The 24,358-nt window shown below is 48.4% G+C and overlaps 1 protein-coding gene across 6 annotated transcripts in view; it reads right to left on the minus strand.

The window, feature by feature from the left end:
• LOC119122660 (plasma membrane calcium-transporting ATPase 1-like) overlaps positions 1-21,897 on the minus strand; it is a 33,472-nt gene extending 11,575 nt beyond the window's left edge. Inside the window, exons 1-8 of one of the 6 annotated variants that reach the window (XM_037251113.1) lie at positions 21,329-21,896; positions 8,829-9,195; positions 6,411-6,608; positions 5,915-6,172; positions 5,711-5,836; positions 5,354-5,476; positions 3,653-3,688; positions 43-216 (exon numbers count right to left, since the gene is read on the minus strand). In XM_037251113.1, the coding sequence (XP_037107008.1) occupies positions 43-216; positions 3,653-3,688; positions 5,354-5,476; positions 5,711-5,836; positions 5,915-6,172; positions 6,411-6,608; positions 8,829-9,024 (1,111 nt within the window). In that variant the 5' untranslated portion in view covers positions 9,025-9,195; positions 21,329-21,896. Of the gene's footprint in view, positions 1-42; positions 217-3,652; positions 3,689-5,353; positions 5,477-5,710; positions 5,837-5,914; positions 6,173-6,410; positions 6,609-8,828; positions 9,196-15,874; positions 15,898-21,328 lie in introns of those variants that run through there. The other 5 variants (XM_037251108.1, XM_037251109.1, XM_037251110.1 and 2 more) reach the window with 5 other exon arrangements.
• Positions 21,898-24,358: the final 2,461 nt, after the last annotated feature.

A 24,358-nucleotide genomic window follows, 5' to 3' on the forward strand; every position in this document is an offset into this window, starting at 1 on the left:
AGATTGTGTGCTTTGAATGCTTTTTGCGAGCGAGCGCCTCACCGGCCTTCCCGATCTGCACGGCCAGTTTGGTCAGCTTCCCCTGCAGCACGGACTTCTCCTTCTTGGGCACGATCACCTTCTTGACCGGCTTGGCCTCCTCCTTCTCCTCCGACTCGGCCGCCTCCTCGCTCTTCAGCGGCTGGATTTCCAATGCGATGCCGTCCTGGGTTTTGGCTGGAAGGGGGTTGGAAAAAAAAAAGGCGGGGTCGTGGTTGAGGAGGTTGGATGAATGTGTCAGTGATGATGAGGAGGAGGAAGGGTGTGAGGACAAAAGACAGAGAAAAGGTTAGAGAGGGGGAAAAAAGATGGCCAAAGTTTTGCTTTTGGTTGTTGTTTTGTTTTTGCAGGGAGGAAGCAGCAGCTTTTAGCACCGACATGGTTAGGGTTAGGGTTACCCCACATCCTTTTTCATCTTCCAGGACGCAGAGGAGCTGTCATCATGACAACAATCAACAATCGCCTGTATTAGACTCGCACGCACGCACACACGCATACACAAAAGACACGGGCGCACACCAGGTTGTGATGAAGCGCAGCCGACGCAATACACATAACAGCGGATTACAACACAGGGCACTCAAGTTCACACACGACTCCACTTGTCATCGCTTCCCTGAGTGAGCTCGATCGAGTGGCGGAAGCAAATCAACGAATCGATCATCAATCCGTGCCAGCCCGCCCCAAAAACTCCGCCATTGTCTAGGTGAATGTTATCAAATGAAGAAAAAGGACAACGTGAAAGTCAACTGGTTTTTCATGTGGAATTCCACTCCACATATTTATCGCACGCGAGTTTCCAACCAGTATGTCACGTTGATTTGAATATGGCCCAAAATTGGGGAGAAATTCAGCCCCCGAAGCCAGTTTCAGTTAGCAACACGACATTTGGTGGCCATTAGAGAAGACCCTCCAAAAAGTCTCAGAAAGGCACAGAAAGTCTACCATTTTGGTTGGAAATGCACGCTTTAGAGCTACATTTTCCGTCTTAAATATCCAGCCCACAATTTGATGGGGATGCCTGTAGACTCACCCAAAAAGTTAAGCTTCATGACATTTAGATAGCAAAGCTGAAAGAGTTCGAAACAAATCAGGATCGGAGGTGGGCATAAAGGCTCAGGTGCGCTCAGGTGCGCTCAGGTCAATGGGTGCCATTGGCCTTTATTGGCATTAGGAGGGTTACCCGGACCCCAAAAGGTGAAGACTTCCCCAGAGAGTGCATTTGTCTCACACAAGAGCTCGGTTGGCAGCTCTGAAAGCTGACTGGGGGAGTCTTGGCCTCATTTGCATAAGCAAAGGGCCTATTTGCATCTGGCGGATGCGGTCGATTGAGCCGTTTCCCGGCATGCACCGCTGCTCGCCCAAAAGCCTCCTCAGCTAATCTGACTCTGACTGCTTAGCGCTGCAAACCTCCTCATCTCGACACAAAAACAGCAGCTACGATTAGCACCACTTTAACTAACTTGTTGGCTTTCCGTTATGTCGCGCACTTAAGTCAGCCCCTGAAGAAGGCCAGTGTCACCAAGTCACGCCACAAAAATGTCTCATCAAGCGGTGTCCAAAAAGACACGGCAAGTCTGCCATTTTGGTTTTAAAGACATCTTGGCCTATTTTTGCCATTAATGAAGTTGTTTGAGCAATTCTGTCAGATTGCTATAAATTTAGAAAATATTAGACAGATGGGTGACGCTAATGGGCAAAAATGCGAAATTTTTTGTTTTGCGTGGCAACTGTGATGACTCGACGATTTGAATGTTTTATTGAATGGCTGTTGTCATGCTTCGGCGGATTGTCAAAATTCAAAGTGCTTTCACCCCTGAGAGGGAAACGATTTTGATGTCAAAATAAGACCGTGCCGGTGGATTTATGACCCCCGATGAAACAATCGATGGCTGAATAGGAAAAGACACATAGATTAATAACCTATCATAAGAAAAAGGGGAACATTTAAACAACAAAATCATGAACATCTGGACGTTATTTCTTTGGATTTGTTTTGAACATTTCTGTTGTTTTACTATAAACCATAAAGAAAAAAAAGCAATCCCGCTGGTTTACGCAAATGATTGACATATTATTATTTTGAAATGCCTGAATTTATAAAACCAACAAAACGCGTCATTGAGATGATGAAGCCTGAAGGGCTGACTTTTAAACCACCAAGCGGTGGAGCCTTCATCCAGCACGCGACGTGGAACTAACATGGGATGGGCGCGTGTGTGCGCGCGCGTGTGTGTGTGCGTGCGTGCGTGCGTAGGTGCGCGCGCGGTAGTGGTGGGAGTCGGACAACCAAAAAGAAAAACGACAGCAAGTCCACAAACAGACGACAAACTGAAAAAGGACCACCCGAAAAACCACAGCGATGCAGAACCACGACAGCTGGGTGGCATGGACGGAGGATGGACGGATGGCAGGAGGAGGAGGAGGAGGAGGAGGAGGAAGAGGCAGAGACGAGGCCGGCAGCGGTACACGAAAAGAGCAAGACGACGACGGTGGGGAGCGACCACCTGCAAGGAACCAACCAAGAAGAAGAGGAAGATTTGCTGCCAGAGTGCAACTCCTCAAAACAAAAACAAAAAGGGGTGCTCGAATTTGTTCATCAAAGACCTAAGTGGCGGCAGATGCTCAAACCACGGGAGATGCACGTGCGCGCCACCTTGCACGGGACGTGCGCCAGTTGACACCGGCGCATGTGCGTTTCAGCTCGCCGTCACGACGTCAGAAGAAAAAAAAAACGAGCGGCACATGAACACTCCGCCGCCCAATGCGATTGCGGAAGCTGATCAAATGTCTCTCTCGATTTTTCTTGCAATCGCAATGGATCGTTCTCTTTTCAATTCTAAAGCGCAAATAATCATGACACAATTTTCTTTCTTTTTGTTTTTCCCTTTGTGCGATTTGCGTGATTTATGTAGATGCCAAACAAGCTTTAATAAAAAAAAAGAAAAAAAATTCTTAAGAATTACCTTGCATCAACTTTGAACTTCATAAAAATATATTTGTTGTCATCTTGGACCATGATTTAATGCTACATCCAATTCAGTGCACTGCGTCTTCTGCTATGCTCATTTTGGCCACCAGGAGGTGGTGCTGTACAGTACAGTCATGCAGACACACCTCCGACTGTTAAATTGCTGCTGAGGATAAAGAATATGTGCTCGTAAGCACAGCGATATTATCACGTACATGTGTTTTTTCAGCCATCGACGTGTCAAGTGTCGACGATGGTTGCTAACGTTAGCTGGCGTTTTTTGTCGGCGTTAGCTCGTGGGCTGTTCGTGTCGTAACTATGTGCCCGAATGAAAGTGGGTCGACGGCCGCTTGTATTTAAACTTTCAAGTTCGCCACACTTGAAAACTGTTGAAATCAGGTCATTTGTAAAAGGGCTTGGTTCCGTCGGCGGCGCTAAAAAAGTCAATACACCAATCAGAGCGCAAGAGTTGTTCCCGAGTAACGTCAGGGAGCATCCCCAATTGGAGTCGGACAGACAGAGAGAGAGAGAAAGAGCGCCCCCCTCCTGCCTCGGGATGGAGAATATGCAATGCGGGGGAGAGAACGAGGGAGGGGAAAGATGGCGGGACAGAGCGACGGATGGATGAATGGAGGGGGTTACCTTTGTTGCGATTTTCGGGGGGTCCTTGTTTTTTACCTGTTCGGACAGAGAGAGAGGGCGGAATGCTGAGAAGATGGATCAAAAGAATCAAACTGAAGGAGAACTTCAAAACAGAGAGAGTGTGTCTTGCTGGCAGCAATGGACCAATCAGAAAAGAGGGAGACGCTCACGCCAGTCCCATTTCGCTCGAGCCAGCCAATCACCGGTGAAAATTCAAGTCGTATATTGTATATGTACTGTCTCTCTGTCTAACTATCTATGAAGATGTTCCTTTTTTTTTTTTTTTAGAACCCCCCCCCCAGATACTTTGATATATTTCTTTAGCTCCTACAATATTCCTCTCAAATTGTATTTGATCATTCTTTTATCTTATCATTCTTTTTTGAGCCACACGGCATCCGTCTTTGCGCTGACTTGGTCCATTCAGCCCCTTCTCAAATGAAAGATTGACAAACTCAAATATTAGGCAAGGAAACAAATGAACAGACCGAACAAAAAAAAATAACGAGAGCATGATCGCAAATCATAAACACTCCAAGAGGACGGTCGACCAGCTCCGCTCGCTCGCCTGTGGCCTCGCATCACAGCGCTCCGCATACACGTCGAGATCATTTTGGTCTTTTTTTTTGGAGTCAAAGGCAGGCGTGTGTTTTAATAAAGGAGGTCATTGATTAATTAATTCATTCATTCAACATGAATGCCACACTGGACAAGAAAAAAGTGAATGACACGTGAGCTCATTCTAAGGACTTCACTGGACTGGGATTGACAGTGCAGCTCATGTGGACGGTAATGTTGGAAGCTATCTTGCGCTATTTGCACTGGCTTTTTGCGGTCCAGGCGCTTCAAACGTAGCAGATCTGCCACGGGTTTGAAGAAGGCAATCGATATTTCAAAAAGTTCATTTTAGAGCTTGACTTGACGGCGCTATTTTTGCTCACCGTTCCCATCCTGTCAGAATTCAAGATCAGCCCATGCCTACGACAGGCGATGTCATGCGTAACATCGATTCCTCGATGCTGATGCCAGTAGGCCAACGGCATCACGTTCACCAAATGCTCTCGTCGCAGAGCTGACGGACGAGACGCCACCAAGAAGCTCTTTCAAGAGAAAAAGAACGCTTAACTCTTCTGACGCTAACCTTTCTCGAGTCTGTCGTCACCCCGCAAACACGCCGGCAACTCCCCAGCCATGTTAAAGTTTGACAAGTTTTGAGTGTCCGAATGCGATTGGATGAACGGTTCTGGGGGCGGGTCCCGTGGAACCGAGGACGGCGGGGGAAAGTTAGCGAGCGAGCGAGATCGCTTGGAGGCTCACACTGACATATCTGACATCGTTGATGGATCGAATTTGGCATCGATTAGTCGACATTGACAAGAATGCCACCTTAACGTCGGTGACAAAAAAGTTGTTCAATCCCAGCCGTACGTATATGATGTGGAATTGAAGGGTTGTAACCATCGCCGCCGCATATTTACACAACATTTAGCGGTCGACACACATCTGAGCCATGTTATCCATTTATGTAAACAGACCCACACTATTCATGTTTTGACTGGTACCACTCATGTAGTAGTGGTTACTTACATTGTAGTGGATGTTCTCGAGCGTATCGTAAAAGTGATTTCAGGTGGTTTGTGTCAAGTTGTGGTCCAGATGAGCACAAAAAAACATTCACGATGGTTTGTGTCTCATTCGTACTTTTTTTGGCCTTCTTCTCCTCGCCGTCGCCGGCACCGAGCAGCGTGAAGATGATCCCCGTCTGAGAGTTGAGTCCGACGGCCGACACCACCATTCGGCCCGAGCCCTCCATCACGTGCGTTCCTGTCGGGCAGAAGCACACCTTGAGTGTTGCTATGCTAACAAATAGCGAGTCAGTTACGAGCGTTCAAACGCATAGCGGACAAAAGGAGCCGTCGGCTACTGTTTCGTGGAGAAAATGCTAACATGCTAAATGCTATTTTGTGTGGTTGTTTGCGTGAAAATGTTTGGGATCCGCGGACAGACTGGAAAATGGCATTTGTGGTTGTTGCCGATTTTTGGGGCCTTCAAACTCACCCGACAGCAACATGGGGTCTTTCTCCAGAGACTTGCGGACCTGATCGGATTCTCCGGTAAGGGAGCTCTCATCGATCTTCAGGTCATTGCCTTGGATCAAAATGCCGTCGGCGGGCAACAGGTCTCCTGCGGGCCGAGGACAAGAACATCAGGCACCGTTTGAGAGGAGGCTCGCTCGGTCGCTCAAATGTTAAGGTGCGGTACCGTATTTGATCTGGGCGATGTCCCCCACCACCATCTCGGCCACGGGGATCTGGATGACTTGCCCCTTGCGAATGACCGTGAACTTCTGCTCCTGCTCGATGCGACTCTGGAGGCCTCGGAACTGCTTCTCTTTGGACCAATCGTTGAAGGCCGTCACTAGTACCACGATGATGACCGAGAACAAGATGGCCGCGCCCTCGATCCAGCCTGCCTGCGCCTCGCCTTCGTCTTCCACGCCGCCCGACGCTTGGCCGCAAGCTGGAAAAAATTGCAAAGAAACATATTTCTACTCGGCTGTGTGGAGCGGGGAGCACTCTGCCCCGAGTTACCGTGGAAACAGCATCTTGATTAGAAATACGCATCGAGTCCGAAGTTCCGCTAAAGAGCTATTTGTAGAATTGCATGGGAAAATCGTATCGTCTTGAATAAAATACAGATTGCTGATTGGATGGCGGAAGCTTGCAGTCAAGTTTTGAAGCAGATTTTGGCAGCGGACCTTCACTGTTTCCGCCTTCCAGGTGGTAGAAGGACAAGCCCAGCGAGATAATGGCGGCGATCTCCAGGATGATGAGCGTGACGTCTTGCAGGGCTTCCCACACCAGCTGCAGGAAGGTTTTGGCCTTCCTGGGCGGGATGAAGTTCTGCCCAAAGGCCGCGTGCCGCTTCTCCAGGTCCACGGGGTTCCCAGAAAGACCTGCGCGACACAAGTGGCACCGCAAGTCTCAAGTTTAAATTCCAGCTGGTCCGGACTTGGCCTAAGCAAGTCGTGAATCAAACTTTTTGCCAAGTCAAAACATTTGTGATTTATTCGCACATTTATCATGTACTGTCAGAATCTGACACCACGGCCAGGCCAAAGCCCGAAACTGGCGACTGAGACTCCGGCCTTCCCACCCACAGAAATGCAAACTGGTGCCGTTTCCCGGCGCCAACCTGCCGCACCGGCAACGCAGCGAGCTCACCGAATGGCACTCGTCAGCTCAGTCGAGGGGGGGCGCGAGAGGAGCTAACATGTCGGAATGAGACCGCGTGCCGGGATGGGTCATGTGACCACGGATGGCGGATGGAGCTCGACGGCATGAATGGATTTTGTGCGCTGAGGCTTTGATCGCCGGCAGTCATGTGACTGCAGTCAGAAGCAAAGTTTCTGGCATGACGCTTGCCGATTGCTCGCTGCCAAACGCGGCGTCTAACGTATGCATGCGTCGTCGCGCAAATGCAAAAATTCGGCAAAGGGCAGCCCAGCCAAACTGCAATGGGACTTTTTGGAGTGGGCCGATCTAATTTGTCGGCGATAAGAAAGCAGATGTGATAGATGTCTACGTGGCTGCTGTTGCCGTGGCAACCGGTACAGAAGACATCTACTGGTGGAAGGAAGGAAGGAAGGAAGGAAGGAAGGAAGGAAGGAAGGAAGGAAGGAAGGAAGGAAGGAAGGAAGGAAGGAAGGAAGGAAGTGCTTCTGTTGGAAACAAAACCAAATTCAAAAAAGCCATTGGATCTGGCATTTTAGCACGTTGCGGAATAAACGAGAGGTGACCTTCGCCAAGGCCCTGAGCGTAGTGAAAGCGTTGCACGACTGGATACCGTTTTGCTTTTTGGGAATCTCAGGCTGGGCGTGTGTGTGTGTATTTCTCTCTCTCGCGCTTTTCAAGCGGATTAAATTTGCTGTTGACCAGCGTACAGTCTGCTTTTGTGGAGGACTAAGAAATGGCAGAAGGCGATAGGGGGAAATTCTGACAATTTCCAGTTCAAGCAGGTCTTTACACGATGATCAAGAGTCCAATTCGTTTTCCTAATCAATTCCATCACTGAATTGTTGCACCTCTGCTTTGATGTTGAGTAAAAGACGTGCTAACAAATCAGCTCAGTTTTGCATTCACGTGTGCGTTGCACACTGTCAGAGAGAAGCCTGCTTAGCGTTGAGAGGTTCTTTGAAATGAAAATGGAGAGTGAAAAAATAAAAATAAAAAATAGACCTTTTTCACAATTTGATGTCATCTTGACAGAATACCTAAAATAGCCATTTTATTTTTAGTCTACATGCCACGTCTCAGATCAGATTGCAGCAAAAGCTGCTTAGAACTAAAAACCCCAAAAAAGAAAATCACGTTTTTGCTTCTTTGTTTTTTTTGATGCCGTGATGAAAAGAAGATCGGCGACCACCGGGGAGGCTTCAGACGGACGCTTCATAAGACATAAAAAATGCAACAGGGGACAAAAGAAAGATGAAACGTGACAGTGCGGTTCAATCTGCGCGTGCAGGCACCGCTTTGGAGTCTGCCGCCACCCGCAAAAAACAAAGCGTGCATGCCTTCAGCCTCACTTTCCCGTTCAGGCATGTCCAAATATCACTTGAGAAATAGAAGTATGGTATCATTAAAATAAAAAAAAAGTTTGAAGTCCTTCATTTTGGAAAATTCGATTCGACAAAATGCATTTCTTGTAATGAAATGTGTTTTAATTAGGGCAAATAATGAAAATATAGAGAACGATGAGGATGAATAAGAGTGACCGCGATGATGATGAGTTTGGGACTGAAAAGTCGTCAGCAAGGTGGCGGCGGGCGCTGCGGCTGATTTGCTAAATGGAATGCTGCAATGATCTATGGAGACATTAGGGGAGCCGCATGGAACTAATTTCAATTCAGCAATGGACCCGCGGCGCCAACACGCACGCATGAGCGCAGGGGATCACAGTTGACCAACGGCAGCCCGACGGCATTTCCACGTGATGTGTTTCCACAATGCAGTCCTGAGTTTGCATCTTTTTTTTCCACATTTTTAATCTGTTTCTGTCAGAACCCAGATTTTTGGGGGGGGGATCTGCTGCACATGTGTGTGAACATTTTGGTGAGCATTTGTCATTTGAATCACATGAGAAGAGGTGCGGTTGCGTCAATCTTTGGGCGGTTTACCTTCGATGGGCGAGGTTTTGAGGCGTCTGCAGATGCCCTGCACGTCGCCGTAGTCGTCTCGAATCTTGCCGACAGCCTCGCCGCTGCGCAGCTCCATGAGTCCTCGCAGGTCATTCACAGTCACCCCGAAGTCACCATCGTGGTTGCCGTCGGCAACCGAGTTCCCCGCCGGGTGCTCCACCGCGTTGTTAGCCATGTCGCCGATGCCGGCCGGTCCGTGAGAATGTCGCAGATGTCGGAGAAATTCCCGATGGTCAGTGGAGGGGGGTCGTGGGGCGTGCGCTTTGGCAGGTTAACTCCTCGCTGGGACGGGCATGCTCCACTGGTTTACCATGGAAACGGGGATAAACATGTCCGGATGTCGTCGCTGTGAACAAGGAAGACAAGCAGGATGGATGAGAATCTTGGTGGAAGCACCACAAAATAAACCACACACAGAGAGTCAACACGTTAGCAAATCGTCGTTAGTTGCGGCAAAAGTACACAGTGAATTTTTCTGCATGCGGAATGTTCGTCCGGTCGGGCACGGTCGCGCAGAACCGGGGATTCTGGTTGAGGCGTCGCACTTTTCTAACCAAAACAGCAACACCTCAGCCATCGCAAAAAACGGCTCCTCCCAATATTTGAAGCGAGGATGTCAAAACGTCATACGGACAATCGTGATGGAAATAAAAACTTGGCAAAAATATTTGCCATCACTTGTAAACATCGAAGAGAACCCCGTTTCTTTCTTGCCTTTTCAGATGAGCTTTTTTTTTTCCCCCTCATAAATGTTTTTTTTAACGCATCAGTTGGTGAAAAGGGATCAGAAAATCTGCTAACTATAGCAAGCAATTGTTCGTTACATTAGCAACCATGAGATGACAGGAAAAGAATAAAATCGGCCTGAGAAACTCCAATCAATGAATAATGGAGCTGTCAGTTAGCCCGACTGCTAACATAGTTTGTGTTAAAAAAAAAAAAGCCTTTTGCTGATTTTGATGATAAAGCTTGACTGGGACAAACGGAAAAGGAAGTGCAACCAAGTTGGATGCGTGATCATCAACACAGTGTGTGTGTGTGTATTTACAAATTCCAGCCCATCATGATCCAAGTGCTCACCAAAGGACTTAGCACAGTTAACGGAATGCACACAGACACACGCGCACACACACATGCACGCACACACAAATTGCGGTCAGTAGGTCATTATGAGATGTCGCGCTGCTGCTGATTGAATGGCGATGACGCAACCGTGTCTCGTTAAAGACACACTTTAGCTCATTGTGACTTGAAGATGCTTTTTTTGTTGTTGATGTTGTCGATCACGTCACCTACACACAAACTGGCATTTGGGTCAAGTCCAAAAGGCAAGATGACCTTTTCCACATCTTGTCACGGCTATAAAAAGGCGCTGGCTCATCCAACGACGCGATCGGAAAATGTGTCGAGTTCATAGGTGGATGACACACGAGGTGAAATGATTGACTTGACAATCAAGTGATTTTTGATCATGATGACTTTGCGAAAGAGACAAAAACTGTCAAACGAGTGTGTAAAATGCATCATTTTAAAAAAAGGATTGATTGTGTATCAACTCCGCATACAGTTGGGCAAAAAAGTATTTAGTTGGCCACCAATTGTGCAAGTTCTCCCATTTACAAGTTGAGAGATGCCTATAATTTTCATCATAGGTACACTATGAGAGACAAAAGGAAAAAAAAGAATCCGGAAAATCACATTAAGGAATTTATTTGCGAATCATGGTGGAAAATAGGTATTTGGTCAATAACAAAAGTTCATATTAATACTTTGTCATATACTCTTTGTTGGCAATGACAGAGCTCAAACGTCTTCACAAGGTTTTCACACACCGTTGCTGGTATTTTGGCTCATTCCTCCATGCAGATCTCCTCGAGAGCAGTGCGGTTGTACAAATAAGTGGGAGAACTTGCACAATTAGTGGCTGACTAAATACTTTTTTTGCTCCACTGTATTTCATGCGGTAAGTGAATTTAGAACAATGTACAACTCGCCCGGCTGCCAGAGGATTGTTTGACCACGCCCACTGCAGCGCAAAGGTCGACAAAGCGTCGCCGTCAAGACACAAGGGCTAAAAATCCGCTCGGCAACGTGGAATACACTTCCGCTCTACTCTGAAATTCAACGCTCGCTGCTGTGCGTAGTCGGTCGGCTTTGTAGCAGATAGCGAGGCCAATCCTGCCCTCCTGTCCAAAAGGGAACGTCGACACTTTTGGCACGGAGACACTTCGCTGATCACAAGTCACAATTCTGTCTGTGGAATTTGTGTGGCAGGGTGAGGCTAAGATGAGCCTGGGTTGTTAGTGGAGAGTCTTGCTCAAGTGCTGTATTCCATTTCGGACTCCAACATCGATGCCCGCATTGCTGGCTGTTTGGCAGCATTCCTTCTTGATCAGAAAATGTCAAAAATGGACGACGGATGGTGAAAAACAGCACAAGCATGACTCAGACGTTTTGCTCTTCCAGCAACACACACACACACACACACACACACACACACACACACACACACACACACACACAGAGGGAGTATGCACACAGCAGGGCTGGCTATCGCCAACAACCTCACAATAGCAGCCTTAATATATTTATGATCCACATAAAGATATCAATTTGATGAATGCTTTCTCATTGTGTTCATTCACTCGTTTCTGTGTGCTACTAGCCCGCTCCTTCTTCTTCCTCTACTTCTCTGAGCCTCTGCAGACACACCTGCTCTGCATACTAAAGCAGCCTGCTGACTACACGCACACATACACACACACGCACACACACAAGTATGTAAGGCAAACCCTGTTGGCCACACCCTCCACACACAGAGAAAAGAACTTTTTTTCATTCGCCTTGTTGCACCAAGCAACTGAATGAATGCTTGGTGCCTCATGGAAAATACTTAAACACACACACACACAGGATCTACGCCGCATGCCTCAGGTGACACAAGTGACTCAATTGTGACCTAACAGCAACCTAAAGGGAAAATAAAAAACGCACAGAACAGGTTCTCTTCCGATGGCTACTGAGGAATCATCGAGTTCAGACACGCAAGACGTCTGCCAAGCAGAGTACAAAATCAATGAAATTAAAGATGATGCCACATTAGCAGTCTCCAACACAAATTCGGATGGAACTACGTCAAGTTACCAGCGTTTGGCCCTGGTTGAAATCGGTAAAGGGAAGTGCCAGGCCAGGCGCACGGAACGCAGCATTTAGTTGGCCTGGCCTGGTAAACTTTGATTTTCAAGTTCAGTTCAACTTGAACGGAAAATACATTTTGAAGTCATCATTCGATGGAGTCATCCAGGCCAACTAAATGCTGCGTCATAGTTGCATCATCATTTTTTTATGTAATGGTCATTGACATCTGCGATCATGCTTGTCACGATTCACGAGCAACTTCAATTCGGACCCGGACCGGGGCGGCAGCTCGTGCACATTTTTAGAATCCAGTGCTCTTCGGATGACTTCATTGACTACAAAATGAATTTTCCATTCAAGTTGAACTAAACTTGTAAATCAAAGTTTACACAATATAAAAACTCACTCGGGATAAAAAAGCCAAAACTACATCAACGCACCTAAAAGACACTCTTGGAACGCCCACCCTGATGTCCATGTTCCCATCCCCACAATTAAAAGTCCATTGGCGGGAGGTGGACTGCACTAAGATGCAAAGACAAGGGCTCACACATTCACATGCACCACACGTCACTGCGTCGGGTGGAGACAGTGTGTGTGTGTGTGTGCGTGTGCGTGCGTGTGTAGCATGTCAGACTCAGTAATCTAAGGGTGCAAAGGAAAAACGATAGAGCAGCCGGGAATGCAGGAGACCACACCCTTATCTGCAGTCATGTGACCAGCAGGGAGTGAAGGGGGGGGGGGCAGTAAAGGGTGGCTCCGACGGTTAAGAAAATCACCCCACTGCAGAGGCCAGGAACACGCACACACGCAAGCGGTATCCTCCGCACTGCAAAAACAAATGGGGCAAGTTGAGGATCCGATGAAGATCAAAACTCGCTTATTGATTTTCACGTGTTGCAGCACTATGAACAGGATGCAGATTTCAATTCGACGAGTCAAAAACAAGCAAAAACATTCGGCACGAGCGCGACGCACCGTGAAGCGAGTTTTGATCAATAAATGGTTTCATGAAAGGTGAGTGGATATTTCATGGTCGTCTTTGGTAGGAAGGAGCTCGTGACGTTGCCGTGACCTTCGATTCGGTTGACGTGGTCTTCCCGTGGCGAGACGACAAGGCTTCGTTCACAAACTTATGTGAACTTATTGCTGCTCACAGACACGCAACAATGGGAACAACTCTTTAGCCAGTCAGTAGTCGTCCTTGGCTTAATCTCATTTAGCGTCGGTTAATCATTCTCGGTCAGCCAGCACACCAGGCTGGAAATTTCCAGAAAACAGAATGCACGTTATTATCAGGGGCGGCCATTGTTGGATGATCATTCTTTGTCATTTAGTGTCAGTCAGCCATGAAGCAAGTAGATAAGAACATCTCAAGATCACTCAGTAAGTGCATGTGAGCTAGTTAGTCAAATCAGCCATTTGTGTCGAGTAGCCGGTTGACGCATCCAGAGAGCTGGAAATCCAGCCACTTGGCGTCATTTCGTATCAGTCGGCTGTTGTCAGTTTGCAATTTAAATCCAACCACTCGGCGTCATTTCGTGTCTGTCGGCTGTTGTCAACTTGCAATTTAGCCACTCTGTGCTATTCAAGTGTCGCTCAGGTAGTTGGTAAATGGTAAATGGACTGTACTTATATTGCGCTTTTATCTAGACCACATGGTGCTCAAAGCGCTTTACAATTCACCCATTCACACTCTCACACACTCTCTCTCTCATACACTCATCCACCAATGGGAGGCTGCTGCCAGGTCCACACTGGCAGCAAATTGGGGTAAGCGGGTGACATTTAGTGTCTGCAAGTATCAGCCATTGCCAGTAAAGCTCATCAGCGCCAATCAACGGGCAAACTAGTCAGGAAACATTCAAGCAGAGTACGCAAAGCGTCCATAAGTCAGACAATCGGTCAGTTAGGCTCATTCAGCGTCACGGCCAATTTGACACTGTCAGTAAGTCAACAAGTTTTGAACTGCGCAGAGGTGACGTGTGTGTGCGTGTGTGCGTGCCAGCTCGCCATCAGCCGATTTAGTGCTAGTTAGCGTCAGCCTTAGGCAAGCGCAAAGCAGAGCATCTTCATCAGAGCACTTATCAGTCAGCCTCGCTCAGTTAGCCATTATCAACTCGTCACCGAAGACATCCGGACAGTTTTCATCGGTCAGCCAGCTAGAATTGGCAGTTGGCCATCGCCGTCCATCTATCGCTGTCGGTCAGCCACCGAGACAGTTGGCAAAAGCATCCGGGCACTTTGAAGCGATCGACGGCCAGGGAGTCATTTAGCATCGGTTAGCAATCGTCAAGTGGAAAACGTAAAAGCAATAGTTGAATTGCTTCGTGAGCTTGTTCAACAGGTGCCATTTGCAAAGTGAGCCAATGAGGCGCTCAATAACTGCGTCCAGTGAGAACATCAGTCAATTGCTCAGCGCCGTCCGTTGAAGCGGCAGGCCAAGAAATGTCCACAATTCCAAATGAAGCCAATTCGCCGACATATTTCGGTTGAGAAATCAAAAAGCATTCGACGCTCGCTCCAAATGTTCCCCACAGAAAGCTTTGAGAATCTCCTCGACGAGCAAGCATATTTGACCGAGCTTTTCTTCAACAGTTCGGCCCATTGAGCTACTCCAACATCAAAGATTTTGAAATTGCGCAGACCTTTCGCCACATTTCTATTGATAGTGTCTATTTATAGCCGCAAACACAAAAAGACGTGAATTCTGGAAATGATACACAAGCAGCAGTCAACAATGCAGACAAGTGACACGCTCGCCTTTGCTTTTGACACCTCAACGATGTGTTTTTCATCCTGCTCGTCATCGGCGGGACGCTGCCCCACACACAATTTGAATGAAAAAAACAATGAAAGGAAAAACCATCAATCAGCTCTGATGTTGGCGCTCCAAAGAGTCGTTAAGGATGCAGACGCCGCATCCGGGTCGGCCTCCGGAGAGTCCTCCGATGTCGGACAATCCATCCCGCTAATTGAGCGTCGGTGAGATTGCGTCATTTACGACTTGTCCGTTGCAGAAAAGCTGCGTCCACTCCTGCGGCGGAATCACTCGCCCGTCGCTATGCGTCGTCTGTCATCTGGTAAAAATCTATTTGAGGGGAAAAAAAAAAATTCCGTCTCGCAGCTTCATTCTTGTCATGAGATCTTTTGATCCCCGCCTAAAAACGTTTGTCGAATCTCAACTCTTTTCTGGAAAAATGGAAGATTGCATTTTTCACCTGACCACTACGTTTGACTTTGATCTGTTATTTTCCTTGTAAATCTGCAAATATTGCAAGTTGCTGCGACGCCCGCACATGAAAGCGGGCAGCTCTTGAAAACTTGTGAAGTCAGCAACATACGCGTGGACATCTTTGCTACCGTGCGGCCCACCGGGCAGGCTTCTTCTTTTTCCTCGGATGATGATGATGATGAAGATTCTTACTCATCCATGGATGACTGCCGGTGGAGCGTCTTGTGACCGAGAACATGGCGAGGAAAAAAAGCAAAAAGGCAAGACAAGTGGCCCTTGTCTGCCGCTTGTTGCACAGCGTGACGCGCCACATTCCTGCATTACGATTCCTCCGTGTGTTTACGAGCTCGTTTTCAGGGAGAGCTTCACGCCTTATCAAATTTCAAAGGTCGGACCGTAAAAATCAACTCCAAAAGCCAAAGATGAGTGTTGACTCGTAACTAAGCGCTCACGTTCACTGGCGATGGGGGGATTCCCACAGCACCTGCCTTCTTTCCTTCCTTCCTTCCTGCCAGCCTGCCTTCCTTCCTGTAGTCCAATTGCCCTTCCTAGGTCACTTCCTACACCCTTCCTTCTTTGCTGCCTCATTTCCTTCCTTCCTTAAGTCTATCACCTCCTTTGGTAGATAAAAAAAAGGCTACTTTTTGTCCACCTGGTTGGTCTTTTTGTCAATGTTTCCTTCCTTCAGTCCATCACCCATCCTTGCTTCTTTCTTTCTGTCTTTCGTTGATTTACAGAGTGGAGCGCCCGCTTTGGCCCGCCCGGCCTGTGCGCTCCAGCCTTAACCTCGACGACGACAACAGGAACAAGCCCGCCCGGCCCGGCCCGACAACGACCGCAAACGGGAGTCCTCCCTCGCCGTCAATACTCACAATACGCAATCAGCTATAAATAGCGCATGCTCGCTAAGTGGTGCAAACGCTTGGCGGGGCGCTTGACAGCGATTTGGGCCGCAGCAAAGTGCACTGCCGGCGGGCGAACGCATATACTACATGTTTGTGTGTGGTGTTTTAGGTTGCTTATGTAGATTGCAATTGTAAATGTTGAGCCCCTGAAAAAGTTACATGAAAGGCAATGCAATTATGAATTTCAATCATCTATTTTAGGAACAGCTGGACTCAACACACACACACACACGCCGCCGTTTGTCGTGTGAGGACAAGGAAGTGAAATGGTGCGAGCTGCCAACATGACATGAGAAAGAATCAAGCCTCCACTTCCTGATGGCGGCGGCGTCTCCACCCACCATCTGCTCACTTCCTCCTCCACCGCCACGGCGCACTCACCTCTCGGGCTCGCGCTCGGCTTCCACGCCAGACACGTTTGTCAGTTCGTGTGACGCTAGCGCACGTCTTTGTTTGGCTCGACCGCAATCATCCAAAGGAGGAGGCGGTAAAACGCATTCGTGAATGAAGGCTCAAGAAAAGACAATACTGCCACTACCAAGTTAACGTGCAAGGTCACATTAAATCACAGTGTGAAAAAAAGTGAAACGACCGCTAAGTCGCTCTCTAGTCATGATCAACAGATTTCATCAAAACAATAAAACCAATTACGAAGAAAAAAAAAATGACAGCGTCATTTCAATGATAATGGCTCTGATCACGTTACGCAACAAGCGACAGAATTTGCTGTTCTGAAAAGATGACAAAAAATGACAGTATTCACTCAAGGACGTGAAAGGATTGAGAGGTGAACTTGAAAAGTGAACCTTCAGTCTCGGAATCAAAAAGTAAGTGAAGAGAGGCCATATTGGACATCGGATTGGGTCGGCGCAATGTGGAGATTGCCCTTCAAATAAAAATTGACACGGCGCACGGGCAACTTTGATCATCTGATCAAGTGGTATCATGGATAATCTGACACATTGCATCAATAAAATGTCAACCTCCCACCCAAACAAATGGTGGGCCTTGTTGACCTTCACATAAAAACAATTGTTTGCAAGTTGCCTTTGGAAAAACCAAAAGCTGGCATTGTTCAAATGAAAGAATGTTGGAGTGGATGCGGTCGCCTCAAGCGTCGCCCGCGCACTACCATGACCATGCCAAATGTGCCAAAGTCATCATGGCGCCGGCTACTTGCGAGAGGCCCAATGCCCGCTCCGAGTTCCATCCTGCGCCAAAGATGGCCAGCGAAGGCACAAACGAAAAGCCCGATGTGCATTTTGTGCCTTTTTTCTTGGCTGAGCGTTGGCGGCGGACGGATTGACGAGGGAGACGGCGGCGTCTTGCATAACAGCAGCGTGGGCGAGCGGGCGGGTGCAGCTCCCGGCAGGTGTTTAGCGGGCGGCCTTGTGGGAGCTTGCCCGACTTCTTCCAGTTGGGACTGAACGGGAGGCACCAGACGCTACTTCGCCCACAGCCCTACTTCAAAATATGGACATTATATTGCCCAAAAATTCAACAACAATAAAAAACCTCATCCTGAAAAAGTATTGATGTATTTTTTGCTAACTTGTTTAAACAATAAGAACCTCATATTGATCGTGAACATTTTCCAGGTTCAGGCACAAGTCGAGGGCACCCCACTGGATTCAAACTTAGTGGGCGGGGGCACACATTTTTTTTTTTTTTTTGCACACATTTATTTGCGTCCACGAGTTTCCCTGTTTTATGAAATGACTCTTTGTGGATGACAAATATGCAAAAGAAGTCAAGCGGCGTTTCTGTGATGTCCCTTTGGATGAATGCGGGCGGCCATCAAATAGTCATGAAGGCCAACGACTCCGTTACGGGCAAACTGGAGCCGTGCCGCCGCACTCCCGTCGTCATCGGCGGCCGGAGCGCTTCGCTTGCCGCTGCTGCACTGCGTCCATTCATAATTGATGGCCACTTACATAAGAGGCGAGCGAGCGAGTGTGCGTGCGAGCGAGTGAGCGAGCGAGCGCCCTCCTCCTGCTTGCAGGGGCTTCCCGAATCCCCCCTTCACCATCCGAGGGGAACAAGTGGCAGAAAGCACACTTTTTCCTTCCCCTTTTAACACGCAAGCCAAATGAAATACGTTTTTGAAGGCATCACACGAAAAGCTCGTTCATTCACCAAATACGGCTGCTGGGGGAAAACTGGATATTACAATCTTTGGAATTTTAGGAAGTCTGCCAAACACGGCAGCACACAATCAAGGTTAAGTTGGACAAAAATTGCAAGACGGGGAAAAAAATGTCTTCACTCCGACTGCTAGATACAAGGAAGCCCCTTTAACCTCGGCCATATGTTCCTAAACTAAAGCTACAGTCCATGTATGAGCTGTAATGAAAAGTGATAGCTTAATGCTAATGTAGCGCATGAAATGTCATCGATAGGCCAACAGAAATTGGCAGAGACGTTTTGGAAGACAATTGTGGAGCAGCATACAATGGACCCGCCTCTTCTTCTTGTCGTTAACTATGCTACATCGCCTCCAGTAGACCTCAGCGCTGCCGTACTGTTGCACAGCAAGGTACTACGGCTTTTACTTTGGAAAACAACCGTCGACATTTCTGCCATTATTCAGATCAAACTGGCGATTGAAACACAATTCAAGTTACGTTAGTAAGTCATTTTCACACAATGTACTCTTTCTGAATGAAGGGATGAAAATGACTAAAGGGTAAAAGTAACACGGCCTTCCCGTCTGGCGGATTTTCACTTACTGCAATCGAGCACATTTGATTTGGGACACGGCGTATTGACATCGATTGCCGGTTCGGTGTTCCAGGGTGCGTGCGTGCGTTCTCCGCACCCTGTCGAATAACTACCCAGCGTGAACCCGCGCCGCTTTGCCCATCCGCAGCAAGCGGACTGATCCATTTACAAATCAAAAAGAGGAATAAAAGGATTTGCCGCAGGACATGGAGGAGCCGCCCGCGACGGTCCCGCTTTGATTTTTTTCCGACAGGGCTTGCTGATGCGGACATAAAGCAGCGGCTCGTAAACGTCCAGCTGCTCAATATCGGAACGGGAAGTCGTTTGGGCTCGACGCGGCCGGGCATCGAGCCAGATGATTGACTGGCCGGCTGGGCCACGTCTGTCTGGTAAACACTCGTCGGGTGACTCAGTTGACTCCACGCCAGCTCACGGGGGGCCACGCCAGCCCACGGCGGCCACGCCAGCCCACGGCGGCCACTCCAGCCCACGGTGGTCACTTAGCCCGACTGAGCGCCACGTTGGAATGGGCTCGCTCGCTAATTGAATAAGTGGCGCACAGTGTTACGTCGCCGTGTGTTTTGTTTTGTTCCCCCGAGGCCCATCTGACACCGGCTCCTAATTCCATCGGACACTCACGGCAGGGCTTCCGATTCGCTGACAGCTTGCGATAACGCCCGCCGACCGGTGCTGACAAAGCAGCGTTTAGTCCAGTCGAGTCATATTTGCACATTGTTTCAAAACGATGAATAACTCTGCCGCTTGCCTTCCAAGCTACTAGTTAGCGCCGCAGTTAAACAAAGACGGTTTTGAAAGGCAACGTTGCAGTGCTGCAAAAATCCCCACGGATCGTGTTCCGTTGGGAAGGAAACGTCAAAAGGCAGCTGTGGATGTTGTTATTTATTTCCTGGAGACCCGTCATTAGCCTTCCCCCGTTTGGGGCCAAGACAGACAGTCAAGTGGTGTTTGGAGCGACAAGTACCAGACAAAAGGCAGAAGGATGACGAGGGAGTATGCAAATGAGTCATGAGCTGCTAAGTAGATCACTCTCTCCTCTCCAGCACTCAAGAAAAAAAACTCGGAGCCGTGCGGCAACAATTATCCTCTCACTCGATCCAATTTGCCGCAAATGGCTTTTTAACATCTCCACAAAGGGGTGAGGAGGCGAAGAGCGTGAGGCCCCCCTCCCAAAAAATCAACACCCAAAAGGACCTCATAGTGGAGGTGAAGCAGCATCGGCAGAAATGCCCTCGTTTGGAGGTCACAAGCTGGAGAAGATGCGGGGTCCCCCCCCCTCCTCCTCTCCTCCACTCCCCTCCCCTCCTAAGTCAGGACACACCCAGATGGAGAGGGGGAGGGGGACCAAGAAAATGACAGCAAAGGAGCAAGAACAACAAGAAACAGGCATGACACTGTTCATTCTCCAAGTGGGTGACATCACGGACACTTTGCGACAATAAAGTGACGGCTTTTTTTTTTTTCTGGGGCCAGGCTGGGTCGGCTCGTGTCGGCAATGTGGGGAAACCACTCCAACAGGAAGAACGAGCTGCCCCGCGAACACACTGCTGCCACCGCAGCATGCAGCAACCGGTGTTCACCAGGCTAACGCAATTGTCCTTGCATCCGTCAACCAAAATAAAAAACACAACGAATGTGGAGCCAAGCTGATTCCAGACTTGCCAGGCTCGCAGACGTCAACAAGCTCACCCGCACCGTACTGTCATCGACAAGCGGGGCGTTTTTGAAACACCGCCGGGTTTGAGGGGGCTTCGAACGGACTTGGCGAGTGCTGCACTCGGCCTTAGCCACATTGAATAACCGCTCCACCATTCGGCATATCTCAAACGCGCCACCATACATCGCACTCTGTTACAAAAAATGGAGCATTTGAACCAGCCGTCCGCGTTCTGGATAGCACGCAGCGGTAGGCGGCAGCAACTGGTCCGCGGTACATACCGCATCCAAAAGTTGAATTCCGAGCAACTTAGAACAAATCGGGCAAAATACATGCGAGAAATTGACGTGTCTGACGATACGTGAAGCAACGCGGCAAAGTGCGGCAAAAGTTGCGGATGAAACGACCACACTGCACGAGCGAGACGTGACACTGCAGGTTGCGGGCGAGGGGAGCCTCGTCTGCGGGCTTCCGCCGACCGAGCGCGTGGGACTCGCGTGGGACTCGAACAACCACACACACGCGCACACACAACCCTCCCACGCTAGCGACCTCACTTTGCAGCAACTGTGGCCGGCGAAACGTTCCAAAAATCGAGACCCCGGCGGTTGCGGTCCTCCCACTTGTGGCGAAAAAAGCCCAAATGGGCCACCGGAATAAACGGAAACGACGAACGATTGAAAAGACGCTACAAATAGGCTTTAAAACGAGCTCAAAACTCACCGAGCAGCAACGTCGACGTGAAAACGGCCGGCAAAGTTTCACCCCCCACTCCCTCCCAAAAAAAAGGGCAAAAGAAGCTTACCTCTAGGGGGATCCGTGTCCGAATCACGTCGGCGTGTGGAGCTCCCTCACTGGAGCTCGTCCATGTCCCAGCGCGGCGGCAACTCGACTGGACCGCAGCGGTGGAAGAAATGATTGACGGACCGGGAATGGAATTATTCGGACGAAGCAGGAAAAAACAAGTCGATATGGTCCCTCTCGTTCCAAAGCAGCCGGGGGATAAAGACAGCCGTGACACACCACTGCAGCACCGCAGAAAAGAGCCCGGAACCTTCCCGATTGAGTCAGAAATCAATCCGATAAAAGGGAAGACCAAGTCCCCCTCCCCTCCGCTCCTCCGCCTCCGCCTCCTCGCCGCTGGAACACACGCAGGGGTGGGAAGGCGTGATCGCCGAGACAAGATTGAGTCAAGAAGCCGTCGGAGGGGGCTGCTGGTGGGATTGAGAGACGCCCAAGGGGGTGGTTGGTCTTGGGGAGGCGAACCGACACCTTCCAACAGCAGCGCAAAGGGGCGGAACTAGAGTCCCGTCCTAGAAGCGCCTTTTCCGGCCGGTCTGGCTGCCTTGCCCCGGGGAAGCAACGGACTAAGGGAAGGCGGGGCCAGGCTGGATCGTTGACTTTTTAAAGTGGATCGCTTCAATCAGCACGACTCCATTTTAGATTATTTTACCTTGTCGTATTTTTTTATGTATTGTTAGGGCGTGGCACGCATCTGGATTCTTAAAGTTTATAAAGTGCTGATGAGCACTGTGGCTAAATATGTCCAAAATCATTTTTCATCTGGGCCCTTCATTATGAGGTTCAAATCCGGCAAGACAAAACCAGTTCCCAGGCCTTTTTCGACGTGGCCTCGTGGGACTGTTTATGTGGCTCGAATACCAAACTTCATGTTTGGGTTGAGGAGCTGCAGTTTCCTCATATTCCGGTCAAGTGCAACTCAACCAATTGAGCCTAATATGTGTGTTATAAACCAAAATGGCAGCTTTCTATTGTGTTTTTCTGGGCCTCCACATGATAAACATGTTCGTCACGTTTTGCAGGCATGACACTGGCACAAACATGCACAAACTAGCTCTTTTCTCTGCCTCTACAGTGGACGGTGACTTGTTGAGGTGCATTTCTTTCTTTCTTTCTTTGCACCTCGGCGGGCTATCTCGCGCGCCCAGCCGTCGTCCGCCCTTTACCCGCCCGGCGAGCTGTTGCCGCAACACGCTGTGTGGCTAATGTCAATAACGGCAATATTGTCAATACGGAGTGACGGCGGTTTGTTTGCATTGTCCCGTTGCCCTGGCAACCGGGCCCAGGGTGAAGCAAGCAATGGAAAAGTGTGTGTATTTGCTTATGCTTCGGAATATTCATGTCGAATATTTTTCAGACTTCAACGTTCTCCTATTAACCTAAATCATTGCATGGCTTAGCGCCTTTACATCTCGTCGACTTAGTTGTTCCTTACGTTCCGTCCCGTGACCTCAGCTCGCGAAACGCTAGTCTTTTAGTGACCCCGAGGGCCAAAAAAATGTCTGCAGGGTCTAGAGCATGGAGTTGATGAGACACTGACTGTTACTGAAGAGTTTCTTGAGTTGGTGCCAATGATGGACACCACAACAACCGAAGACATTTTAGACATTTGTCTAAGGAAATCTGAGATGTTTCATGAAATGTTTTGTAAAACGAATGTTCATTCAATTTCAACGTTTTTCCAATGTTCTTGTGCTTCATTACACTAAAAAAAGGAAAGACATGATATTTTGGTTATTTATAGCAGACTACGGTATCATTTTAACAGTCCGGCCCACTTGACATCTACCGAGGCCGCATGTGGCCCACAATGTGAAATGAGTTTGACACCCCTGGTTCTATTCGGGCTGGACACTGCCAGGACAATCGAGGGCACCTCCTGCAGCTCTTCACTTTGAATTGGACATCCACTTTTTCTTTGATTTTTTACATTATGTATTCTATGTGCCCTCTCTGCATCCATTGCAGCCTGGTCATCCTGGAAGGGGGATCCTCCCATCTGTGGTCCCATCTCAAGCGTTTTCCCCTGATAAGGGTTTTTTGAGTTTTTCCTTGCCCTCCTGGGAGTTTAAGATCAGGGGATATTTTGAGAAGAATTGTCAATTTTTTGTATATGTGAAGCCCTTTGAGACTTGTTTGTGATTTAGGGCTATATAAATAAGCTTGACTTGACTTGACTTCAGGGAAGCACCAGCAGAACACGATGAAACTCTTTGTTGACATTAGTCAGTCAATGATTAATTAAATGCACTAATTGACCTTGTTTTGCATTTTTCCTACTTGCCTAAAAAATGGAAACTAACTAACTAACTAACTAACTAACTAACTAACTTAAATAACTTCTCGCTTTATGTTTTTCATACTTGGCAAATGAACTAACTCAGTAACTAAAGTAAATATGTGAAACTAAATCACAAACAGAAATGGCAAAGCGATGAGAAACATAGAAGAAAATAAGAAATAGAAGAAAACAAGAAATAACCGGCCGTGTATGTGCACACTATCGAGGTCGATACCGAGTCGAGTTTGACAAATGTGAAGAAAAAAAAGTCCAAAGTAAGGTGCGGCAGGCCGGTGCAAAAAGGTTGATGCGCTGGGCTCGTGACTGATCTTGTTGTCGCCGCTGTAATGGGCTCATGCATCACTCTCGCACCTGCAGAGCGGCGGGCGGCTGCGTGCATGGCACAAAAACAACATTGGCAACGGGAATCAGCTGCAAGTGTTCACACATATTCATTTCCAGACAATGACAGCGGGACAGTCGCAAACGTGCACGTGTTCCTCTCCTGTAGCTGGTGGCAAAACGCCCCATTTGGTGGGTCATTGCCCCATTTGGACAAACGGGAACTACCTGAGCAAACTCATTTGTGTTTGGCAAAATGACTGTAAAACGGGAAAAAAAACATCTCAAGAACTGAGTTCATAATTGCTTTAAAAAATGAAACAAAGCAGCATCATTCGCAAATGACATCGAAGCTCACTAACAAAGAAGTGAACTAATAAACATTGATCATCAAAGAGCCTTTTCCTACTT

This window comes from Syngnathus acus, chromosome 5 (assembly GCF_901709675.1).
Source record: "Syngnathus acus chromosome 5, fSynAcu1.2, whole genome shotgun sequence".
NCBI classification, from domain to species: domain Eukaryota; kingdom Metazoa; phylum Chordata; class Actinopteri; order Syngnathiformes; family Syngnathidae; genus Syngnathus; species Syngnathus acus.